General features: G+C 37.9%; 1 protein-coding gene across 2 annotated transcripts in view; it reads right to left on the bottom strand.

The window, feature by feature from the left end:
• The window catches only part of LOC119656278 (plexin domain-containing protein 2), a 35587-nt gene that overhangs the window by 11728 nt on the left and 868 nt on the right, over positions 1 to 22991 (bottom strand). For both annotated transcript variants that reach the window (XM_038062704.1, XM_038062705.1), the window contains exons 2-4: positions 4778 to 5280; positions 4599 to 4721; positions 4347 to 4539 (exon numbers count right to left, since the gene is read on the bottom strand). In XM_038062704.1, the coding sequence (XP_037918632.1) occupies positions 4347 to 4539; positions 4599 to 4721; positions 4778 to 5280 (819 nt within the window). The remainder of the gene's footprint in view (positions 1 to 4346; positions 4540 to 4598; positions 4722 to 4777; positions 5281 to 22991) is intronic.

The following is a 22991-nucleotide window of genomic DNA, read 5'->3' as shown; positions in this document are numbered from 1 at the left end:
GCCCCGCTCACAAGCGAGGTCGGCTCGTCACCATTTGGCTCTATAAATGCCTGATCTGGATGCAATCTTGAAGCTTTTAAATCCCCATCGAGCGTATCAAGCCACCGTTGTTTCGGCCTGCCTTTTGGTCGGTTACCATCGACTTCAATGTTCAGACCAATCTTGGCAAGTGATATAAAATTCTCCCATTACTTATCTTGTTTCATTCGTTGGGGAAAAAGAAATTTCGTATTTGTGATGGAAATTTGACGCTTTATTTAACATACTTAAAATTATCCGATTTAAGTCAAATATACGCCGTTTTATTCGCAAACTTGTTGCCATTTAGAAGGCAACTTCATTATCCCCCCTCTATTAAACCCCCTGCATTTTTACCTCTCAGGTAGTAAAGACGTAAAATATGACGAATTTCTTGCTTGGTGGACTCCATTTTTGACGCGCTATAACTTGAGACTGAAACGTACGATCACAACACTGTCAAAAAGACACTTGTTGTACAGATTGTCGTCTTCAAATCGCCGTATGACCCGATACGATAAGTACAATACAAGATATGTTTAAATGCTACAATCTATTGACAAAATACGACATTTTATTTTCTCCAACCCTATATTCTGTGAATATATTTCGAAGTGCGTGTCGAACGTTTCCCACACAATAAAAATCAGTAATAAAACGTTTTTTCTCTAAACATGTTTTTTCCTGCGTGAGGTTTCCATTTTTTCAATCTTATAACATAATTAATGGCTGCACCCAGCTAAAATTAGAGAAAAATATTACATTTTGGGTGGACTTTTTCCAATAAGAAATACGACACACCATATGAATGAGGTGTATGCAGTAGATATTAACGAAATATGTTTGGTAAATGCGTCACAGGTCACTTGGGAAGCGTGGTACTACCCCGTGCAATGCTTTTGATGAAGATAAACACACAAAAAATGGTACTGATTGCGATTTTCTTATTTTTTTGAAGTTTATGAAATGGAATCTTGTCGAAATTGGTGGCGCAAATGATGTTTCCTATTTAAACGATCATAATTTTTGCGTGTGAAATTATTTTTTATTGTTCAAATGACAAAAATGTGTGAAAATAATCAACATTTCAGAATCCATTGACTTTAAAGCTCGATGTGGCCAACTTTTGCGTTGACTATGGCGTTCAAACGGTAAAAAAAAACGATTTGGATGCTACACGAATGTGGTCTTTCGGAATTTTGGCCCATTCACGTATAATCGTGGCATATTTTTTAATCCTTATCTTGCTCTCCAAAATGGACCAGATGGAATAGTCCATCGGATTTGCGCCTGGTGAATTCGAAATCCACTGTATGTACAAAATGAAGTTTGGAACATGGTTTTTTAACCATTCTTGGTTCATACGAGCCTTTTAAACAGTGCCCAATCTTATTGGAACGTCACGTAAATACGAATATGAATAAATTCGTACGATGATTTTCTATGAAAACGAGTACATTCGTATTCGAATAAGTGAATATTTTCGAATTTACATAAGTGAATACGAATACGGTCGTATTCTTACGTCCAAAAGTGTGTGCACTGTGAGGTGGACCCCAATTTAGAAACTTAAATATTTGTATAGGCATGTTTCCTAAGTTGTAATTGCAAAATTGGGGTATACATTTTTTTTTCATCAAATATAGTCATGTGGGATATCAAATTAAAGGTCTCGATTAGTACTTTTTGAAGCCGGTCTTAGTTTTGACTTTTCCTGAAAAGGTGGGGCGTGCGGGGGGTTGAAAATGGTCATTTTTTTAACGAACCCATTCTCAGAAACTACCAAACCGAAAAATCTGAATCAGGGGGCTGCCACTATATGGTGCCTAGGCTCAGAAATACCCTCTATACCGATACCTGTTCAAATAAAGTTAATAATAGTACATTACTACAATTTTTAGTAATTGACAGGAAAACCCCCCTTAAGTTCACCCTAGAATCACAAAATTTTGCAGCAATGTAGGCTACAGTATAGATCATGATCCTGCCAAATTTGGTGAAAATCGCACTATTACTAACAAAGTTATACTAGGTCAAAACTGTCGTTCCTCTGCAAAGTCAAGACTATGAATGTCAATATCACTTGAAAGTGGCTATTTTCACGTAATATATGCATATTTTACGTGCTACATGCTAATGGGACAAATGCACACTCAAATCTCTTTATAAAAGAAATACACAAAACCTTTCATACCTGAAGCGTCTAGCTTGCGGTTTCCCGATTTGTTCAATATTCTTTACATGCTTCGCCGGGAAGCTTTAAGTTCTTTGGCTATTTGATTACTGCTACGAGGGGGATCTCCTTCAAGTCGAGCCTTCATTTCCACCATAGCGTTTGGCAATACTACCAGTACTATTGTAACGGCTTATGATACGAGTCACAACCATTTTATTCACTTTCATGAGTTTGAACTCACGAATAATGTCTGCTTGCGATTTTCCAGCCATATAGGGCAATCACACTATAGCATTTGAATTCCATTCGGAATTACTTTTGTTTGATAATACTTGAGTGCAAATGCTTTTGGTGGTTTGTGCACAATATACTGAATTATCATAAAACTAATTTTGACGTTTGAAGTTGAAAACAGTTCAGGGTGGCTCACTGTGATTTACTCGGAAAGGGTTAAAGATTGTTGTAATTGAAGTTATTGATAGTATGGGAATTATGATGAAGGACGAATGTAGAAAAATATTATGTATTATTTTACATCAGAGTGGAATGTGAAATAATAATAATAATAATCGTTGGCGCAACAATCCATGTTGGATCAGGGCCTTGAAGTGTGTTAGAGCACTTCATTCAAGACCGTAACGGTACACTCGGAGGCAATGTGGTCAGCTTGCGCTCGCCCGAGATTATTACCCTGATTTGACTCAGGTACTCATTCACAGCTGAGTCGACTGGTATCCGACGTCAAATCATGATACAAATTCCACTGCCACCAGTGAGATTTGAACCGCGACCTTCCGCTACGACAGCCTTGCGCTCTAACCACTCAGCTATCCGGAATGTGAAATAAAGATCGAAAATTGTTAATCGTGCCCAATATCAAAAGAAATTTGATTTGATAAGATTCTTCTTCAAATTTCCTTTAAATAGGAAGTTAAGGGCTGAAATTTGAATGTTAGAGCAACTGTCTTAAATTTGGGTACCATTCAAACCATTCAAATGAAATTTATGATATCGAGGGGTTGTATTTCGGATATTCACTAAGAATGTATCCATTCCGAAAAGAACTTTTTCTATACACCATACAAAATAATATTTTCATTAAATATACAAATTGCTGATCAAATCACACTAAATCAATTTTCTATGAGATTACACTACACTTTAAAACAGTGGGGTGGAATGGCATTCCAAAAATATAACTATATTTCTTTCTCAATAATTGAGTAGTTAAACCTTTCATATCTGAAGAAAGTGTGGCTGGTTCCATCTTAGATTCCAGTGGAAAATCGAAGACAAGCTGAGAATTTAGAATAAATACAATTGATCTAACAATGGTCGGTTAGAGAAATATTGATGAAAATATATGTTAAATCCTGCCTGTACCGATACTAGTTAATCTCAAGAGGAGTGTAACCGTTTCGGCATCGGAAAATTTTTATATTGCATCGTTTTTAATAAGTTCCAGCAAAATTGGTACATTCGGACCGATCTTTTTTTGTAAATTTTACGAAATCCTTTTTTTCTTCTCGCGTTAGGTACGAAAAACAAAACTACACAATACATACAATAAGGCCTTCAAAAAATTTGGATGTAATCTTGATCTTTTTTATTGATTTGAAGATTAACGCTACAAGGGGAACTAAATAAAAATAAGAAGCGAGTGCGAAATTCAATTTTTGAAGATAATTTTATGCTGTTTTATTTGAATTGAAAAAAAAAAACTATTTGTTGACTGCAGTTGATGGAAATTGTTGCCTTGAAGAAATCTGAGAGCAAATTTATAAAGTTTTGTTTTTTTTTCTAGCCACGTTTGCGAATAATAATGAGTCCTTAATTCAATAATTCTGTAGTTTGTAACGAATAAAATGACATAACAATACATATTCGGCAGTTTCCGTTTTCAGAAAATTGCTTTCAAATTAACTTCGATCAAATTTTACCTTTCTCCCTTATATACATAAATTGATGAAAATATTGAAAAAAATAATAAAAATTGACAAAATTGTTCCGGAGTTACTCGAATTTAAATAAGAGGAGTGCCGAACGATCGATTCGGATATCAATGCGGCCACACTCCACTTACAAACGATGAATCCCGCATATAAAAGCAATCACAGAATCAATAAAATATTCATATAAAATTTGTACATACCATTATCTACAAATTTCACAAAAGATTCTTCCGACAGGCTCGTATCGAAATTGGCCATCAAAGGAGCTATGTATTGCGTTGCAGCAAGCCAAGAATGCACGTATTCTCCTGTATACAGAAAACCACCGGTTGCAACAGTTACATTCCTTACAAGATGACCATAGAAAGGAAAATCAAACGAGAGATGCACAGTCTAACCAAAACACAATAAGTAGTTATATCATTTGGAAAGAAGCTATTCTATTCATTTACCATTGCTCTTCTATGTGATTTCGATAGCATTGAGTTTGGAGTGATGTTTTTAAACTCATTCCAATATTGGGCAATTAGCTCCTTATCCACAAGCACAGAACTGTTATAATAGAGGTGAAAATCCTGAAATGTTCCCAGTTATTCAACTACTCTCCAATTTCATTAAATTCAATATATACTTCTTTCACTTCTGTTATGTTATACTTCGTTAACTCGTTCCTAGTGTTATTTTCTGGCTGGTCTACTTCGTCTATTATAGTGTCTGTCATAGTCATTGAATCGGTTGCATTTACATTTACTTTTTTCGGTGTGGACAATTTGGTTACTTTAGGCACTGGATTTATAGGTTCCGAAACAATTTCAGGTTTCTTCGTAGTTGTATAATCTTTTCTCTGTCCTGTACCATTTACACCTAATAATTGCTTCTCATGTATGGACGGCAAAGACGCTGCATCGACTACGGAAGCATTTCCATTTCCTCCACTGTCCAACACGCCTGGCGGTTCTTGCTTCACATCTGAATCCTCCTTGTTTTGTAATGGTGCATTGTATTTGACGTCTTCTGGAGGTGTTCCTGCATTTATTTGCTTATACTCGGGTAGTGTTTGCCGTTTTTGAATGTTATGAACAGACAAAAAATCGGCATATTGTACCCCATCTACCTCATACAAATCATAATTATCTGTAAGAAAAAGGAAATGGCATTTAGTCAAAATTACTTTTCTTTTTAAAGTCTTATCAAAAGAATATCATACAAATATTTTAGGCGACCAAATTCTCAGCTTGATTTCATTTATTTTTATACAACACTACAACTGTAGCTTCCCGACATAAAAGGAAAAATGGTTTTTTTCTAAATAACTATTTAAAGTTCACTTGGTTTAATACTGTTTTTCAACCAAATCGGAATACCGGAAACTGGACGTTTCGGGAACAAAAGTTTTGTGTTCATTTGCCTGAGAAATTTCCTACTCATGTATATATATGACACTTTCAAACTCCAACAATTCGGCAACGACAAACATATGTATATCCTAACTCCAATTCCGACGATCATGATGGTGACGACATACACGTCTTAGAGTGCGATAAATTTACGTAAATACACACTTTTTACTTTCTATACCTTTGTTAATAACAGTTGGATTTGGATTGTCAAACCTTCAAAAATTATGCATTATATTATTACTTACTTCTAGGCTGAACTTAAGGGGAGTTTTTGGATAAATTTTTAAAATATGGTAATATACTATTGCTTGCTTTACTTTACCAGGTATCGGAATGGGATTATTTTAAGGACAAGATTTCGTATGGATGCACGGTTGTGATTTTTTTAGATTTTTCCGTTGGATAGGTTCTGAGAACGAGACCTGTTACACTTTTTGAGGCACACATTTTGAGGCCTCAATCACCTGTTTCAACAGGTATCAAAAATATCATCAGTTTCGAGTACTAATTGAGCCCTTTCATTTGATACCCCACACCACCATATTCTGTGAAAAAATTTTACACCCGCTTTCTATTGTATCCGCAAGAGGGAGTGGAATACTTTCCAGAGTTCCACCATCTCACTTCGGTTATGCCCAGAAGTCCAGTCGATGTCGGCCGATTTTTTGTTGAAATTGGAAAACGCTAGCAACCGATGGATCCTCGAAAAGCGTAGCGCTTCCTCGGTAGTTAAAGATCTAGTCATTAAATCCCATTCGAAGCCTGGTTGACGTTTCATGATCAAAATAATATCGATATATACATATTACTAGCATTCAAATTTCTATCCCCTTAGACACCTTTTACGACAAACACCCAACCCGGCTTCAAATGTCAGAGGAATTCATAAGTAGCCCTAAACAAATCTAAATTCATCTGCTTTGAACTATTGTTTCTATTTTATTATTTCTGTCACCCATCTGAAATGCAACCAGTTCCTCTGGCCTTCCCTGTAAATGAGTTAATTTAGAAGATATTAAATACAAATGACTTTATTTATTTAGCGGTAAATAAAATGGCGGTCAAAGGGTAGTATAGGTCCCAGTGCGAAACGTGGATTGGTACCCACGATAGAGCATAAAACCTGGGAAACGCCTGCTGAACCAACACCAACAGCTCTACTACCAAACCCTACCTCCACCTCTACGTGGCGATCGCTGGGACAAGGATGAAGGCGAGTCTCCCGCGCCTACAAATAGGACAAAATGTACCAACTGGTCCTCCAGGTTGCGAGTTGGGTAGGGCTAACAATCCTACATAGAAAACTGATGTTACGAAGGCACGGAAGGAGCCTCAGACAAGGTGGATTTTACAACGACGAACCCGGCAACGACAACGGAATAACGATTTGCGCATTTTCTCATGGAACGTGCGCTCCCTGTACAGACCGAATGCAGCTGAGCAGCTAGCCGAGCTGTTCCAATATAAGGCTGATGTAACAGCGTTACAAGAGATGCGATGGACAGGGACCGGTTTCCTGGAGAAGAGCCGCTACACCATGTATTATAGTGGCCATCCAGTAAACCATGTGCTCAGAGTAGGTTTCTTAGTCGGCCAAAAAACCAAACCTGCTCTTATCAGCTTTGAAAATATAAGCGAAAGACTCTGCTCTCATAAACGTTTACGCCCCTACAGAGGAGACTGCAGAGTCGGAGAAGGATAACTTCTACGAGGCAATTGAGCGGAACCTCGAAGCCTGTCCCAAGTATGATATCAAAATCATACTTGGAGATTTCAACAGTCAAGTAGGGACGGAGCCCGTAATCAGGCGATACGTCGGCTCCCATAGCTTACATAGGGATACCAATGATAACGGATTGCGCATTATCCAGTTAGCAGTATCACACGAAATAGTTGTTGGAAGTACCTGGTTTACGCGGAAAGCGGTTCACAAACATACGTGGGCCTCTCCAGACGGAACCACTTTCAACCAAATTCCACGTGCTGATTGATCGCCGCTACCTCTCAGCCTTGATGAATGTCAGAACATATAGGGGGGCCAATATAGACTCGGACCACTATCTCGTTGGCATAGTGCTCCGAGCTCGAATTACGACACCACCTACAATCCCCTCTGTCAATCAGGTGAGAGTGAATACTGAAGCCATCCATAACACAGCCCTCCGCGCCACCTATAAGATGGAAATGGATGCCGCAATAACCGCAGTCAATAGAGGTCCTGGAGATGAAGCATCAACAAATGACCTTCACAACCACCTGAAGAACGTTATCATTGATACGCCCACAAAGATACTTGGCCCCAGTCGCAACGGCTGGTTTGACGATGAATGTAAGCTAGCAACGGAACGGAAGAATACCGCATACCGAGTAATGTTGCATTCTCAAACAACGCAGGCGCGCGCAGAGACTTATCACGAACTCCGTCGAGCGGAGAAGCGACTTCACAGACCCAACTGAAGACGACGGACAAATACTGCCACCACCAAGTATAGAAGAAACAGTCCATGCAATTCATAGGCTTAAAAATCATAAGTCACCAAGAGCCGATGGAATCACAGCCGAATTAGTTAAATATGGAAGCGACCAGTTACACTAAGTGGTTAATCAACTTGTGCTCAAGGTGTGGGGCAGCGAATCAATACCTGACGATTGGCAAAGAGACATTATCTGTCTCATACATAAAAAGGGATATATCACAAAGTGCAGCAATTATAGAGATATCACGTTGCTGAGTACCATCCATAAGATATTCTTCGCTATCTTGCTAGGCCGGATAGCCCCATACGCCCAGAACATCATTGGCCCATACCAAAGAGGCTTCACTCCAGGCAAATCAGCAACAGATCAAATTTTCTCGCTGCGGCAAGCGATGGAAAAACTGTTGGAATATGGACAACAGTTGCACCATCTATTCATCGACTTTAAAGTCGCCTATGATAGCATAGCCAGGGTAAAAATATACACGGCCATGAGAGACTGACTAGGTTGACCCTGACCAATGTGCGAGGCCAGATAAAAGCAGCAGGATCACTCTCAAGACCATTCGACATCAACAACGGTCTATGACAAGGGGATGCCCTATCATGCGTCCTCTTTAACTTGGCTCTCGAGAAAGGGATCCGTGATGCTGAGGTAAATGTAAGGGGTACAATCCTCTTTAAGACCACCCAACTACTGGCCTATGCTGACGATATCGACATCATGGGAAGAACCACCCGAGATGTACAAACTACCTTCATCCAGATCGAACAGGCGGCGCAAGATCTTGGGCTGCACATCAATGAGGGCAAGACAAAGTATATGGTGGCAACGTCAGCACCGAAAACCAACCAACCAATTACATCGAACCGCACTGATCAAATGGGAAGAATAAGGATAGGAGAATACTACTTTGAGACCGTTGATAATTTCAGCTACGATGATGAAATCCGCGAACGGTTGTTGTCAGCCAACAGAGCCTATTTCAGCTTACAAAAACTGTTCCGCTCAAAACGTCTCACCATAGGATCAAAGCCAGTCCTCATGTATTCCTCGGAGACTTGGGTTCTTAGCATGAGGATGGACGATTCCGTAGCCTACACAATGAAGAAATCTATGAACGATACCATGACCGTCACGTTGTGGATAAAATCCGGTTCAATAAATTACGGTGGGCGGGTCAGTTATTCCGTATGGATGAGGATGATCCCACTCGGAAAGTCTATAAGGGCAATATCTATGATAGAAAAAGAAGACGAGGCAGACCCTGGCTAAGATGGAGCGATGGCGTAGGTCAGGACGCCAGACAGCTTTTAGGGATATCGAATTAGTGGACCTCGGCGCAAAACCGGGATGTCTGGAGTTCCTTATTAAGGCAGGCCTAGACGGAATACCGGTTGTTGCGTCGCTGATGATGATGATGATGGTAAACAAATATTCAATGGCGAATTTTGTAACCGCATAAAATGTACTATCCAATTTTCCCAACAATAATCTCAAGAAAAATACACAGGAAGAATTCACATATATGTATATCTACAAGTATTAATCTTTGTAATACTAACATAATTTCTAAAGCGTGAGCAGATGCAAATATAGAAAATGTAAGTGCGGTCCTAACACAAATTGAACTTGAACCCTTTACAAAACCGGAACAAATGTTTAGGTACCGACGCAATATGCGTTTGTAAAAAAAGAGACCTCATAACTATAAGTTATCACTATATAAAAACCCTTCAAAACTATATGATACAAATGTAAGGCAATATATATTTCCATCCAAAAATCATTTCCCATATTAATTGAAAATTCCTAAAATTGTCATATTATCAATCTTGAATCACACAATTTGCGCCTACTTTTAATCATTATTTACAAAATTTCATTATCGTGAGTCGTCAATTGTTGATTCACATATGAATACATGCATCACATTCAGATCTCCGATCTTCCGATGAAATTTAGTCCGTCTAGATAAAATGAGATATTTGTGCAAATATTTGTAGAAAGATCCGGCTACGTACATTCATTGGCCATCTACTTCGTTTTACTTACAGCAAAATATTCTTCCCAGATAGAAGAACAAATTGGAAGACGCACAAACGATATAAATGTAAAAAAAACTGGAGTATTTCTCATTAAATTACGAAGGTCAGACATAAATTGTTCATCGTGACCCTTGAATATTATTATCACTTGAGCTATACGTCACCAAAGTTTGATGGTTGGGTGCGGCTAGATCTGGTGAATGGGATGAATTGGAATGATTTCTATTTGACCTATGAACTGAATGAAATGAAAGAATAAAAAATTTTCATATGAATTACTTGTAGGAAAAAATTGCATAGAATAGTTGAAGATAGTGGGAAAAGGGTATAAAGATTTGAGAAATCAATTTATAGGATCCGGATCATGCAATATTACGATATTAGAGATTGAAACTTTTATATTATTTACATACATGTGTGTACACATGTTGCAAATTAATTTCTCAGAATGCGCAATATCTGTGTCTTCTTTGCTAGTCAAATTTGATGTAATACTTTGATGTGTACTGAAGATCTCTCTAAATTTAACTTGCAAGAGATTTTCCAGAAATAATAAAGTATACTAAAACCATACTTTAATAAAAGGAAAGGGCGATATTTTCCCCAGGTTTTAGCCGTTAAAAGAATCAATCGATTGCTGAACGGTGACAAACATGAGTAACATTAGAGAAATGAGTAATATGTAACTTAATGGCGGATTCAGAAAGAAATTAGGTATCCCACCTTTCACCGTCAGCCACTACTCAACTCGGGATGCTGCTGTTATGACTGATTGAAAATTGAATAACTCGCTAATTTTAAATCCCAGTGGGAAGACAGGAAAAAAAAGGTAGGATTTCGGAACTGTAGTTGGACGAGTCTCTGGCAACCTAAAGACACGGCTTTAAAATGAAAAGCGGAAATTTAATCGCTCGATCAGGACAAACAAAACAAAGTGAAAAAATAGACGATGTTCCCTTCACTAGTCTTATTACTACATATATTTTATTTACTAATAAATCCCTCCTGAGATATTAGGAAGGAATGTCATTTTTGTTTTATTTTTGGGTCCTGATCGCTATAAACACCGGAATCGAATCGCGCACAATTTATATCAACCACAGTAGGAAATAGAAACGACTTAAGTGTCGTCTCAACTAGATAAATAATTTTAATAACTGGTGAAGGATTTCAAATCTAACAACGAACGTACATGTGTATTAAGCTTTATGCCAAAAACCAATACTATGCCGGCTAAATGATCGGTTAGACAGCCTGCTTTGCAATGATAAAATCTCTCCATTAAAGACCTTATTGCAAAAGCCTGAGAATAGCTGCTACCACAGCGACATATTACGATACAAAATGTCAAATGTTGCTTCGAGGTAACGTTTTGGGAGAAACTGGACGTTCAAGACGAAGTTCGCCGTTTTGGTTCATGACGAATGTTGAATATTACTTTTGAATTTTCTTAACCGATGTTGATAGTTGCTAATCAAACTCTATTGCGTTCCCTTTCACATGGATTGGGAGCGCCCTCTTAAACTTAACACCAAATTATGACATACACTGTAAACCGTTTGACCATTGGGTATAACAGATAGACAAACGGAAAAAAGACATTGAATCGACTTTAATAATGTCACAATTTACATAAAATATTAACAAATCCGGAAACCGGAAGCTAGACGCTTCAGGTATGAAAGGTTTGGTGTATTTCTTTTATAAAGAAATTTGAGTGTGAATTTGTCCCATTAGTATGTAGCATGTAAAATATACATATATTATGTGAAAATTTCCACTTTCAAGTGATATTGACATTCATAGTCTTGAATTTGCAGAGAGGCGACAGTTTTGACCTAGCATAACTTTGTTAGTAATAGTGCGATTTTCACCAAATTTGGCAGGATCACGCTCTATGCTATTTTGTGATTCTAGGGGGGTTTTCCTGTCAATTACTAAAAATTATACCAATATGCTATTTTTAACTTTATCTGAACCGGTATGGGTATGGAGGGTATTTCAGAGCCTAGGCACCATGTAGTGGCAGTCCCCTGATTTTTTTCAGATTTTTCGGTTGGGTAGTTTCACTTTTTCAACAAATGTCCAAACTAAGACCGGCTTCAAAAAGTACTAACCAAGACCTTTAATTTGATGCCCCACATGACTATATTTGATGACAAAAAATGTACACCATCCTTTTGCATGTATGGGGACCCCCCTTAAATTCGACGTAAAAGGATGCAACTCATGTGTTTACACAAAACCTTAAAAAGGGGGTATACCAAAGAATTTCCACCAGTGTATTTAAGCGGAAATTGTCTAAGTGAACTCTCAAAGAACAGGCTAGAACTTCTCTAGTGAATCACCATCTTCCCAAAGAAACTCTCAATGTATATTAATAAATAGACATAAAACGTCTAGTTCCGGTATTGAGTAGAATGAAAATTTCAGGATACATTATTTTCCAGTAAATTCTGATTTGTTTCCATTTGGTCTCCCGAGAGAGGCTTCTTGGAATCCCCTCTAATCAGGAGTAAATCAAGACAGCAACTTAATTTTCAATGTTCAAAAAATACTATGGCCTTGTTTTGAAAATTAACTAAAATTTATATTCGTTATTAGTAAAAATTTGGTTTGAAAGTCTTTTACTTATTATAAAATTAACTTATGCAATTTTCTCATTATGCTTCAGGTCAACCAATACTCAGATAATCTTCGGAACTAGTCAAAAATACCCTTAGAGAAGTATAAATCTAAGCAAGTTCTCCGCCTAACCTTTTCATCAGTACGCAATGCATTGCGTGACCAACAAAAAACGTCACCCCTCATTGAAGTACTAATTTGCCTACTATCACCCTGTCATCATAAGAAAGCATATTTCTTACTAAATGTTCAATATATTGATTGTCGGCATATCTGATGGAAACCAAAATAATGCCAGTTTGCATTTCTGTCTGTCAAACACATGCAATACATGCACACACACTTCTACACTGAACAAATATAGTCAATAATAACCGAATATGTAACGAACTCCTATCCCACCGCACTCCGGCAAAACTACCATCATAATTTAAAAGTTTTTTCCTTCCATCTATTATTAATTAAGACAACATAGAATATATACAGTATGTGTCCATGCCTTCGTTTATACACTTGGAAAGTAACAGATGCTACAACTTTCTATGTTCACATATGCACGTTAAGCATAGAAGATAAAATAATGAACATGAAAAACAATGGTAAATACCAGGTTTGAAATCGTCTTCCTTAACAAGGACAAAGCTTGAGGTTCAATTTCGCGGCCAATTATGAAAATGAAGATAGATAGAATTAGAAACAGTAATGTATCTTGCATCTTATTTATTATGCTATTTCAAATAATTGGCAATTTCTTTCGGCTTACACATGATTATGATTTATGTATAAACATCGAGGTTACAATTAGCCTAAATTGGATTCCTAGTTTACCATGGATGTTTGTGTTCATCTTTGCGTTATTTGGCTGCTGTATATCCTTTGTACAGAATCAAGCATGGTGTCATAATAGTAAACTGAAGCTTTGTCCCATTTACGACAACAACACGCGGTTCCATAACATTAGTTACCTTAAAGCTGTGGTTACAGTTCATAGCGCCATGTACTGTAACCGCAGTCCAGCGCAAAAAACCACCCAACCCTAATTACCCAAAACCTCGTTGATAGTGTGAGAAAACGTGAAACTTGTTACCCACAGCTCACAGATTATTAATAATATTTATTAGTTAGCCCGGATGACTCAGTGTGGCTAGCCTATCGTACAGAAGGACACAGTTTAAATCTCACTGGTGGCAATTGTATCGTGACTAGCTGTCGGATACCAATCGACCCACCTGGGAATGAGTACCTGAGTCAAATCAGGGCTAATAATCAGGAGCGAGCGCAATGCTAACCAAATTGTCTCCTACAAGGTGCTGCAATCCTGTAGTGTGCCGTGATTTTCAATGCAGTGCTCTAACAGACACCACAAAGCCCAAATACAATTCGATTGTCGGAACAACGATTATTATTATTATTATAGTTTGTAAAGTTTGTAATGTTTTGTGTAGTAGTGTTGACAAGGATTTTAGAGGGTCCTTTTTCAAGAGTGAAAAATTTAATTTAGATTAGACCACCTATTGTTGGCAGATGTGGGGCCGCTATATTATTTTTCGCCATTTCTTCTTTTTCAATTAGTTCCAGATTCTGAAAAACAGCTACATGAGCTAATAACAGCAAGCACAGAAAGGACTTAAAGATTTGATACAGAAATTAGTAACCTGCTTGAATTCACAGAATTCTTTAAAAATACGATTGCAAAATAGAACAGAAAGCAGTCATAAACATGCATCTACACTGCCCTACTATATAGGTAGAAAAATGTCAAAAAATTTTAATGATTTGACATTATAGCAGGGTGAGGGCTCAAAACGTGAAACAGGTCTCGTACTCAGAACCTATACAGCCGGCAAATCTGAAAAAAAAAATCACAATGGGGCATCTACACGAAATCTAGGCCTCAAAATACATCCCATTCTGATATCTGTTCAAATAAAGTTAAAAATAGTATATTACTATATTTTAGAAATGTACCCAAAACCCCCTTAATTTCATTCTAGAAGTGCAAAATTTGGCACTGTTATAAGGGATGATATAAGGCATAACTTTGGCAAGTTTGGATGAAGTTCAACTATTATTAACAAAGCTATTGGTGTTGAAACATCATATAAAGTGAAGTTATATGAACGGTGAGGTCTATGGGGACATTTTAATTTTCCTTTTTTAGCTTTTTTTTAGTTATTTGTATATCAGCATCAATTACTCGAGACAGACATATGTATGTGCTGCAGAGGTACCGGGGTCTTTTCTCCAAGGAAAATGTACTTGGAGCCAATGAGTAAGCACACTAGCATTTTCCAGGCAGAAATATACGACATAGACAGATGTGCCTCCTTTGATATCCAAAGGAACTACAGGGGGCAGAACATTGCTATTCTCATCGACAGCCAAGCAGCGATCAAAGCACTCAGGTCCAACCGAACGAAACGGCCCGGCTTGTTTGAGGGAACTGTACTGAGCGGGTCTACCAGGAATGGAGCAGTCCAGGGTGCTTATTTGGGGATACGAACCCAAGTACACAAAGGATTGCTTAAAGCTCACCAAAAAGAACCTCCGAATCATAGTGGGAATTCTCACTGCCGTCTAAACTATCACCTAGGGAGCTAGGGATATCTACGGAGTGTGATGAAACCTCTATACACGTTCTGCGACAGTGTCCGGCACTTGTGCAAAGTAGCTCGAGGCATCTGGGAGAATACTTAATACCGGATACGAAGTTGAAAGATCTGGAAGTAGGGAATATACTAAAATTCCTAACGGTTATAGACTTGCTTCAGATACTATGATTAATAGATATACTATAAACAGTAAAAGGGGCACAATAGTTCTTTAAGGATACGGTGCGACTTCCCCTTAACTGAATAATATGTAAGTGCCAATTAAGTTTGCGGGTAGTGTCTAATAGGATAGACATGTGTGTATGTTAGTACCAGTGGTATTTACTTTAAGTACATATTTGTATGCTTTTGTGCACAGGGTAAAGTGGAAATTTGAAGGGGTAACGTTTGTTTACAAAATATTGATGTCTATGATATGTATGTACATATTTATATCTAGAGTTTAGCAATTAATGAATGAATATTTTACATTTCTAGCTAAATACGAATAGAAAACCATGCACAGGGAGTTCCTCACATAATGTGAATAAAAACCTTTACCCCGAAGCGTCCAGTTTCCGGTATCCCAACTTGTTTTGTCTCCTAAATGAATATACCCACCTGCATGTAGTGTAATTATATGATTTAAACCTGAGCGTGTAACTATTACGAGTTAAAGCATCCAAACGTGAGATGCGAATGTTTATGTTTTTCTGTTACGAGGAACTCTGACTACACGAAAATTTCACTTTACTGATAAATTTAAATATGATGTCTTGAGTGCAGCGAATTCACAAGAAAAGCACGACGAAAAGCAACTTTATTTTTTATGGTACGATTTGCATAAAAATCCAGCTTCATGGCCTTCACCACGATTTCTATTTCTGCTAAATTTTGTTTTCTCACAGTGAATTTAAGAAGGGATTTCTAGTATATTTTCTAACGTTAGCAACACACTTTTTGTAACTTTATTTGAGAAGCTATCGATAGGAAATGTATTTTAGGTCTAAATTTCATATAGGTCCACGTTATTTTTCTTTGATTTCCGGCTCGAAGATTTTGTGCCCCGTAATTAGTGATTGCATCCCAGGATCTCGTACCGCCTGATCGATCTGGATGAAGGCAATTTGTGCGTCTTGTTCTTCCCATGATGACGATATAGGCCAATAGTTGGATCGACTTAGAGAGGATCGTGCCCCCTACTTCAGCATCACGGATCCCACGAAATGTTTCTCAATGGCCAGGTTAAAGAGGACAAAACATGATAGGACATCCCCTTGCCTTAGATTGTTGTTGCTGTTGAATGGTCTCGAGAATGAACCTGTCTTTTATCTGGCCTCGCACATTGGTCAGGCTCAGCCTAGTCATCCTTATCAATTTCATCGGGATACCGAATTCTCTCATGGCCGTGTACAGTTTTACCCTGGCTATGCTATCATAGGCGGCTTTAAAGTCGATGGACAGATGGTGCAACTGTTGTCCATATTCCAACAGTTTTTCCATCGCTTGCAGCAGAGAGAAAATCTAATTTGCTGCTGATTTGCCTAGACTGAAGTCTCTTTGGCATGGGCTGATGATGTTCTGGGCATATGGGGCTATTCGACTTAGCAACATAGCGGAGAATATCTTATAGATGGTACTCAGCAACGTGATACCTCTACAATTGCTGCACTGCGTGATATCTCCTTTTTATGTATGAGACAAATAATTCCCCACATCTGAGCATAAACTGATGAACCGCTTGGTGTAATTGGTCGCCTTCATATTAAACCACTTCGGTTGTATTTTCATCGGATCCTAGCGGCGATGTTCTGGTTGTTCAACAGCTCATCGAAATACCCAACTCATTGCTCCAATATGCCCATTCTGTCGAAAATCACATTTTTGTCTCTTTGGCTCAAATAAGATGAACATCGAGGCGTGTAAGGCTTCATCCTGGTGACTTGTTGGTAAAACTTCCGCGCCTGGTGCGGTTGCTTCCTGTACTTTTCGAGTTCACAGACTTGTTTGTTCTCCCAGGCTTCCTTTTTCCGTCTGTGAAGTCACTTCTCCCTTCGAAGAAATTTGTGATAAGTCTCCGCGCATACCCGCGTCCTGTGAGAATGCAACATTCTTCCGTTCCGTTCCTAGTTTACATTCATGGTCGAACTAGCCGTTCCGACTCCGTTTGCGGGTGGGACCAGGTATGTTTGCGGTATTAATGAAAACGTTCTTCGAGCGATTGTGAAGATCATTTGTTGATACTTCATCTCCAAGATCTTTGACTGCGGTTATTGCGGCATACATTTCCCATTTATAGGTGTCGCGGAGGGTTGTGTTGTGGATGGCTTCAGTGTTCACTCTCACCTGATTGTCAGAGGGGATTCTAGGTGGTATTGTTATTCGAGCTCGGAGCACCATGCCAACGAGATAGTGATCCGAGTCTATATTGGCCCCCTATATGTTCTGACGTTCATCAAGGCTGAGAGGTGGCGGCGTTCGACCAACACATGGTCAATTTGGTTGAAAGTGGTCCTCTGGAAAGGCCCACGTATGTTTGGGGACCGCCTTCCGTGCAAACCTAGCACTTCCAACAATCATATCGTGTGACACTGCTAATTGAATAACCCGCAGTCCATTATCATTTGTATTTTGATGTAAGTTATGGGAGCCAACGTATTGCTTGAATACGGACTCCGTCCCTACTTGGCTGTTGAAATCCGCATGTATGATGTTGATATATTTGGGACAGGCTTCGAGGGTTCGTTCTACTGCCTCGTAGAAGGTATCCCTCTACGAGTCTGCAGGAGCGTGAACGTTAATGTGTGTCACACATAAAAGGCAAATTCTTATTAGTGAACATTCAAATTCATTGTTCGTTTGTATGAGAACTTCTCTTCAATGAAATATATAGATATTTTCTATAGTGATGCTCTTTCTGGACTTCTTTACTCATTAGACATTAGGCGTTGCTAAATAACTATTGACACCACCACTCGCAACCTGCTTGGTCATACAACCCTCTAGCTTCATAATAATACCCACCTTAGCACAAACTCTTATCTTTTCTTTTCCCCTTATCTAGCATATGGTAATACTTTTTTATTAGATTAAGATTAATCTTCCTTCGATAAGCTAATCTAAGTAAAATGTGTAGATGTTGTTTAATGATAAGCGACAATCATAAATATTAACCGTAAGCTAGCCATTTATCGAATAGGAAATAAAAAAAATATGTATACATCGCTGTGAAAAATTATAGGCTCAATGACATTTTTTATGTCTTCTTGAAATAAATAATATAAATCTATGATTAGTTTTGTCCAGAAATTTTATCTATTCATGGCAAATCGGCTTTGTGGCCCATTGCTTTGTTCGGAAAACAAGTCAGAAATATATAAGAATATTTGGGCGCCGAATGGTTCCATTTGTAACTCCTAGGCTATGACCTATGAACAACTATAAATTCAATTATCTAAATTTCATTTATTACTGAGGAATCTTGTTGGCCAAACAATCTTATTTGGCCTTCCAGATCGGTTATTTTTAACACAATTTTCAGCCCAATTTGCTCAATATGAGGTATAAGGCTCGTTTCATATGTATACAGTTGCAAAGACGGCAAAGACCGCAACTGAACTGAAACGAAAGTAACCATATACATGTGAAACGAGCCTTGAAATAGTTTTGAAAATTAGACCTTAATATATGATACATTTTGGAACCTAACTCCCCAACTTTTCAATCATTATTAAAATTATTCAAGTTTTGAGAATTTCGTTTGACACCCAATATAACTATATTCTGAGTATTTGTCTATACGGGGAACACGTCTTAAATTCAATATAAAATCACATGCAAGTTTTACAGATCAAATATTATTTCCGAATTTCTGTGATAATTGGCTTAGCGATTTTCCAGTAAATTGAATGTGATAAGTAGACAGGTTGAGAACAATAATTAATCAGTTTTTGTACGTTTTTGTTTTACTAAAGTCTTCAAAAAATCCATTTTCACACTGTCTCAGTGTAAAGTAAAAATAAGTAAATGAAATAAAAGTCAACATAAACAGCGACATTTCATTGTCATTAATAATAATGATAGTATTGAATTATCACAGGCTATTCACCTGAAACCAATCACAGACTAAATTCAATTTATCAATTCATTTCCAATCTGTAGAGACACCATATTTGTGAAGTAAATAAAACAAACCTTAGAACTTGGAATACAGAGCGAACATGATTAATTTTGGAGTCAACTGAAGCACTACCTCCCACTGTTATAAAATTTTAAATTAACCTGAGTGATAACTCTTAAACTTTCATAGAGGATATTTGTAGACTTAAATTGATAACAGTAGATTCTGACGTAAAACCCAAGGTAAATACGGGAACTTTCAATCTGTCATGACACGAATAATCAACAAGTAAAACAGCAATTGCATATCTCCATAGTATAAGATAATTCGATAAACTGTTTCGTCAAATATTTTAAGCACAACCCAGTGGTTCAATACATGGGAGACGAAAGACAATGGAATCCTTTCATTTTGATATTAGCTGTTTGGAATGACGTAATTGTCAACATACTATTAAAATTTCATTTCATGGTCCATAATCGTATCGCATAATCTAAGCTTGCTTGCAAGCTAGACTAGAAGAATGATTTATTGTTTGTTCGGAGTTGAATGATTTCGAATGAATCGCGTCCCTTCGTGCTCAGCGGATGCATATCAACATGCAGATGCATAGGTACGAAAGCTTCACAGGCAACAAGTTATCCTACAAATAACGCATATTTAAGATAAATCGGATCATCCTAAGTATACTAAATAAAGCTTTTAATTTCATGCAAGAATCATGGATTTCTTTTTACTACACCTAATATTTTAATCAATTAATCTGCATGCTAGTATTAATCAAATAAAATATCAACCAATCGCAAATTGATTACCTACTGAATTGGTTATTGATTTTTCTTATTGTTCAAAAATATAATAATTCAATAAACGTCTTTCACTTACAACAACTTTATCCATCATCTAATGCAAGCAAATTTTTGTTTTGTGTAATACAAAACCTTATTAAAATCGGTTTACTGTCTGTCTGTCCGTCACATGCATTTATCTCGGAAACTGCAGCAGCGATTGACACCAAAGTTGGTGGGGGGTTGTGGACGCTCACGCATACAGTGAGTTACATCCTTTTACGTCGAATTAAGAGGAGGTCCCCATACATGCAAAAGGAGGGTGTACATTTTTTTCACTAAATATATTCATGTGGGGTATCAAATGAAAAGACTCGGTTAGTACTTTCCGGAGCTGGTCTTTGTTTTGAAAATTATTGGAAAGGCGGGGAGTTGGGGTGAGGCCGAAAGTGATCATTTATTTAACTGGGCTATTCTCAGAAATTGCCAAACCGAAAAATCTGAAAAAAATGAAGGGGCTGCCACTATATAGTGACTACGCTCCGAAATACCTTCCATACCGATATCTCTTCAAATAAAGTTAATAATAGTATATTACCCTAATTTTCAGTAATTGGCTGCAGAACCCCTCTTAAGTCCATTCTAGTACCATGAAATTTTGCAGCAATGTAGGCAATATAGAGCTTGATCCTACCTGGAAATCGCACTATTAATAGCAAAGTTATAATAGGTCAAAATTGTCACTTCTTTGGAAATTCAAGATTTTGAATGTTAAAATCCCCCGAAAGTGGATACTCTCATATAATTTATGCATATATTACATGTTACGTACTAATAGGACAAATTCACACTCAAATGTCCTTATAAAAGAAATACACAAAACCTATCATACCTGAAGTGTCCAGCTTGCCGTTTCCGGATTTATTTGTTTTTGCACAGAATCACATCATGTTTCCGTTGGATTTTATTACATTTATTTAGTACATGCATGTCAGTCATCGGCTACCCAAATTTTAATATTTTGTCATGGTTGACGGTTAAATTGTTAACGCGATTAACGATTAGTAAACTTAATAATAATAGTCGTCAGCACAACAATCCATATTGGATCAGGGCATTGAAGTGTGTTAGAGCACTTCATTCAAGACGGTAACAGTACGCTGTAGGAGGCAATGTGGTCAGCATTGCGTTGGCTTGCGAATATTACCCTGATTCTATTCAGGTACTGACAGCTGATTTGACTGGTGTCCGACATCAAATCACGATACAAATCCTACTGCCACCAGTGAAATTTGAACCGTGACCTTCCGTACGACAGCGTTGTGCTCTAACCCCTCAGCTATCCCGACACTAATCGTTGGTCGCGATTAATTTTTCAGAATATTTTTATGATAGAAGAGAAGATGCTGTAGAATATGAATGATATGCATATCCAGAAAGCAAATACTTTTAAAGAGATGCCTCGAGTCCTCCACTTAGGAGAGATAAATCTGGCGACGCCATATAGTAAATAGGTCTTTCAAAAAATCATAGCGCTCCCGAAAGTCAGCGTTGTAATGGCGAAAATCAATGTTATCCACATTTAGCTTTTATACTCCTCCTAGTGTTAGATGCTACAGACAAAAATAATTGCTGGCGAAGGAAATATTACTCGAAGTTTTTGAAGAGCTACACATGCTATTAACCTCCCCAAAACGGGTGTTAGGCTTGACTGTTGAGCAGTGAGTAACCCTAATCAGGTTATATGGAGGACCCACCGGAAATACTGGAAGGTGTGTCTCGAATCAAACGAATTCATATGCTACTCCTAAAAGTTCTTGTCAACAAAGTTCGTCCACAAAAATCACCTCAAGTGTTCAAAATAACAACCATTTTTCGCCAGTAAAGAATCCTCATGCTCTGAGGCAAAAACGGGAGATCTGTAAACGACTTTTGAGATAAAACCTGGGGACCAGCTGCGTATAGTGTCGTATCTGGTCTTCAAACTGAATGAAATAGTAGGAGGCGACCCGACAAGCGGCCGCAATTCAATGAGAGATACAATAAAGGGGCTTTGCAGCATAACAATGCCCGATTTATATATGGTTCCTATATCATCACACCTTTCCGCCATTACTGCCGTTTCCTCGACATATTCCTTTAATTTCTCCCCTCACTGTACTGGTCCACGTAATCCTAGGGCGATTCAGTTGTAGCCATCCTTGAATACTGATCCACTACTGCCTTCTGATAAACACTAACTTAACCAAACAACTTCGTTTCAATATTCAAGCTCAAAGGAGTAAATTTCCAGAAGACGACACTCGCCAGTAAAGTTTGCGCAAATACCGGCCTAAAATTCTGATCCACCAGACTCCAACTAGGCCATATTATGGGCCGATGATCAGATTGCATATGAAATTAGAACTTTTCATAGCAACATAGCACGGCACGGGTAAAAAAATCCTTTGCTTACATCCACTCGTAGATCGAGACCTTAAATGTAAAAAGTATAAGATCATAACGGTTTGGTTTATCAGATGCTGACCACAAGTTGCACTGTAAATTATCGCTATAAGGAAGAACATTGCAAATACGGTTATTGTCGCTTTTATAACAAGTAACTGGAGGCCTGCTGAATTTGCAAAAAATCAATGGCTAGTTCTGCTTCTTGACCAATATACAATCACTCATATTTCCGCGAACAAAATTCTGTACAGCCCCATTGCAATGATTCGCAGTATTGCGCCATTGTGGACTATGATGGACAGTGTCGAAGTCGACAGTCCACCGTAAAAACATTGTTTTTCGTGGCC

This window comes from Hermetia illucens, chromosome 4, assembly GCF_905115235.1.
Source record: "Hermetia illucens chromosome 4, iHerIll2.2.curated.20191125, whole genome shotgun sequence".
In the NCBI taxonomy this organism is placed as follows: Eukaryota; Metazoa; Arthropoda; class Insecta; order Diptera; family Stratiomyidae; genus Hermetia; species Hermetia illucens.
Note: the sequence above shows the minus strand (reverse complement) of the source record. Positions and strands in the feature narration are given on the sequence as shown.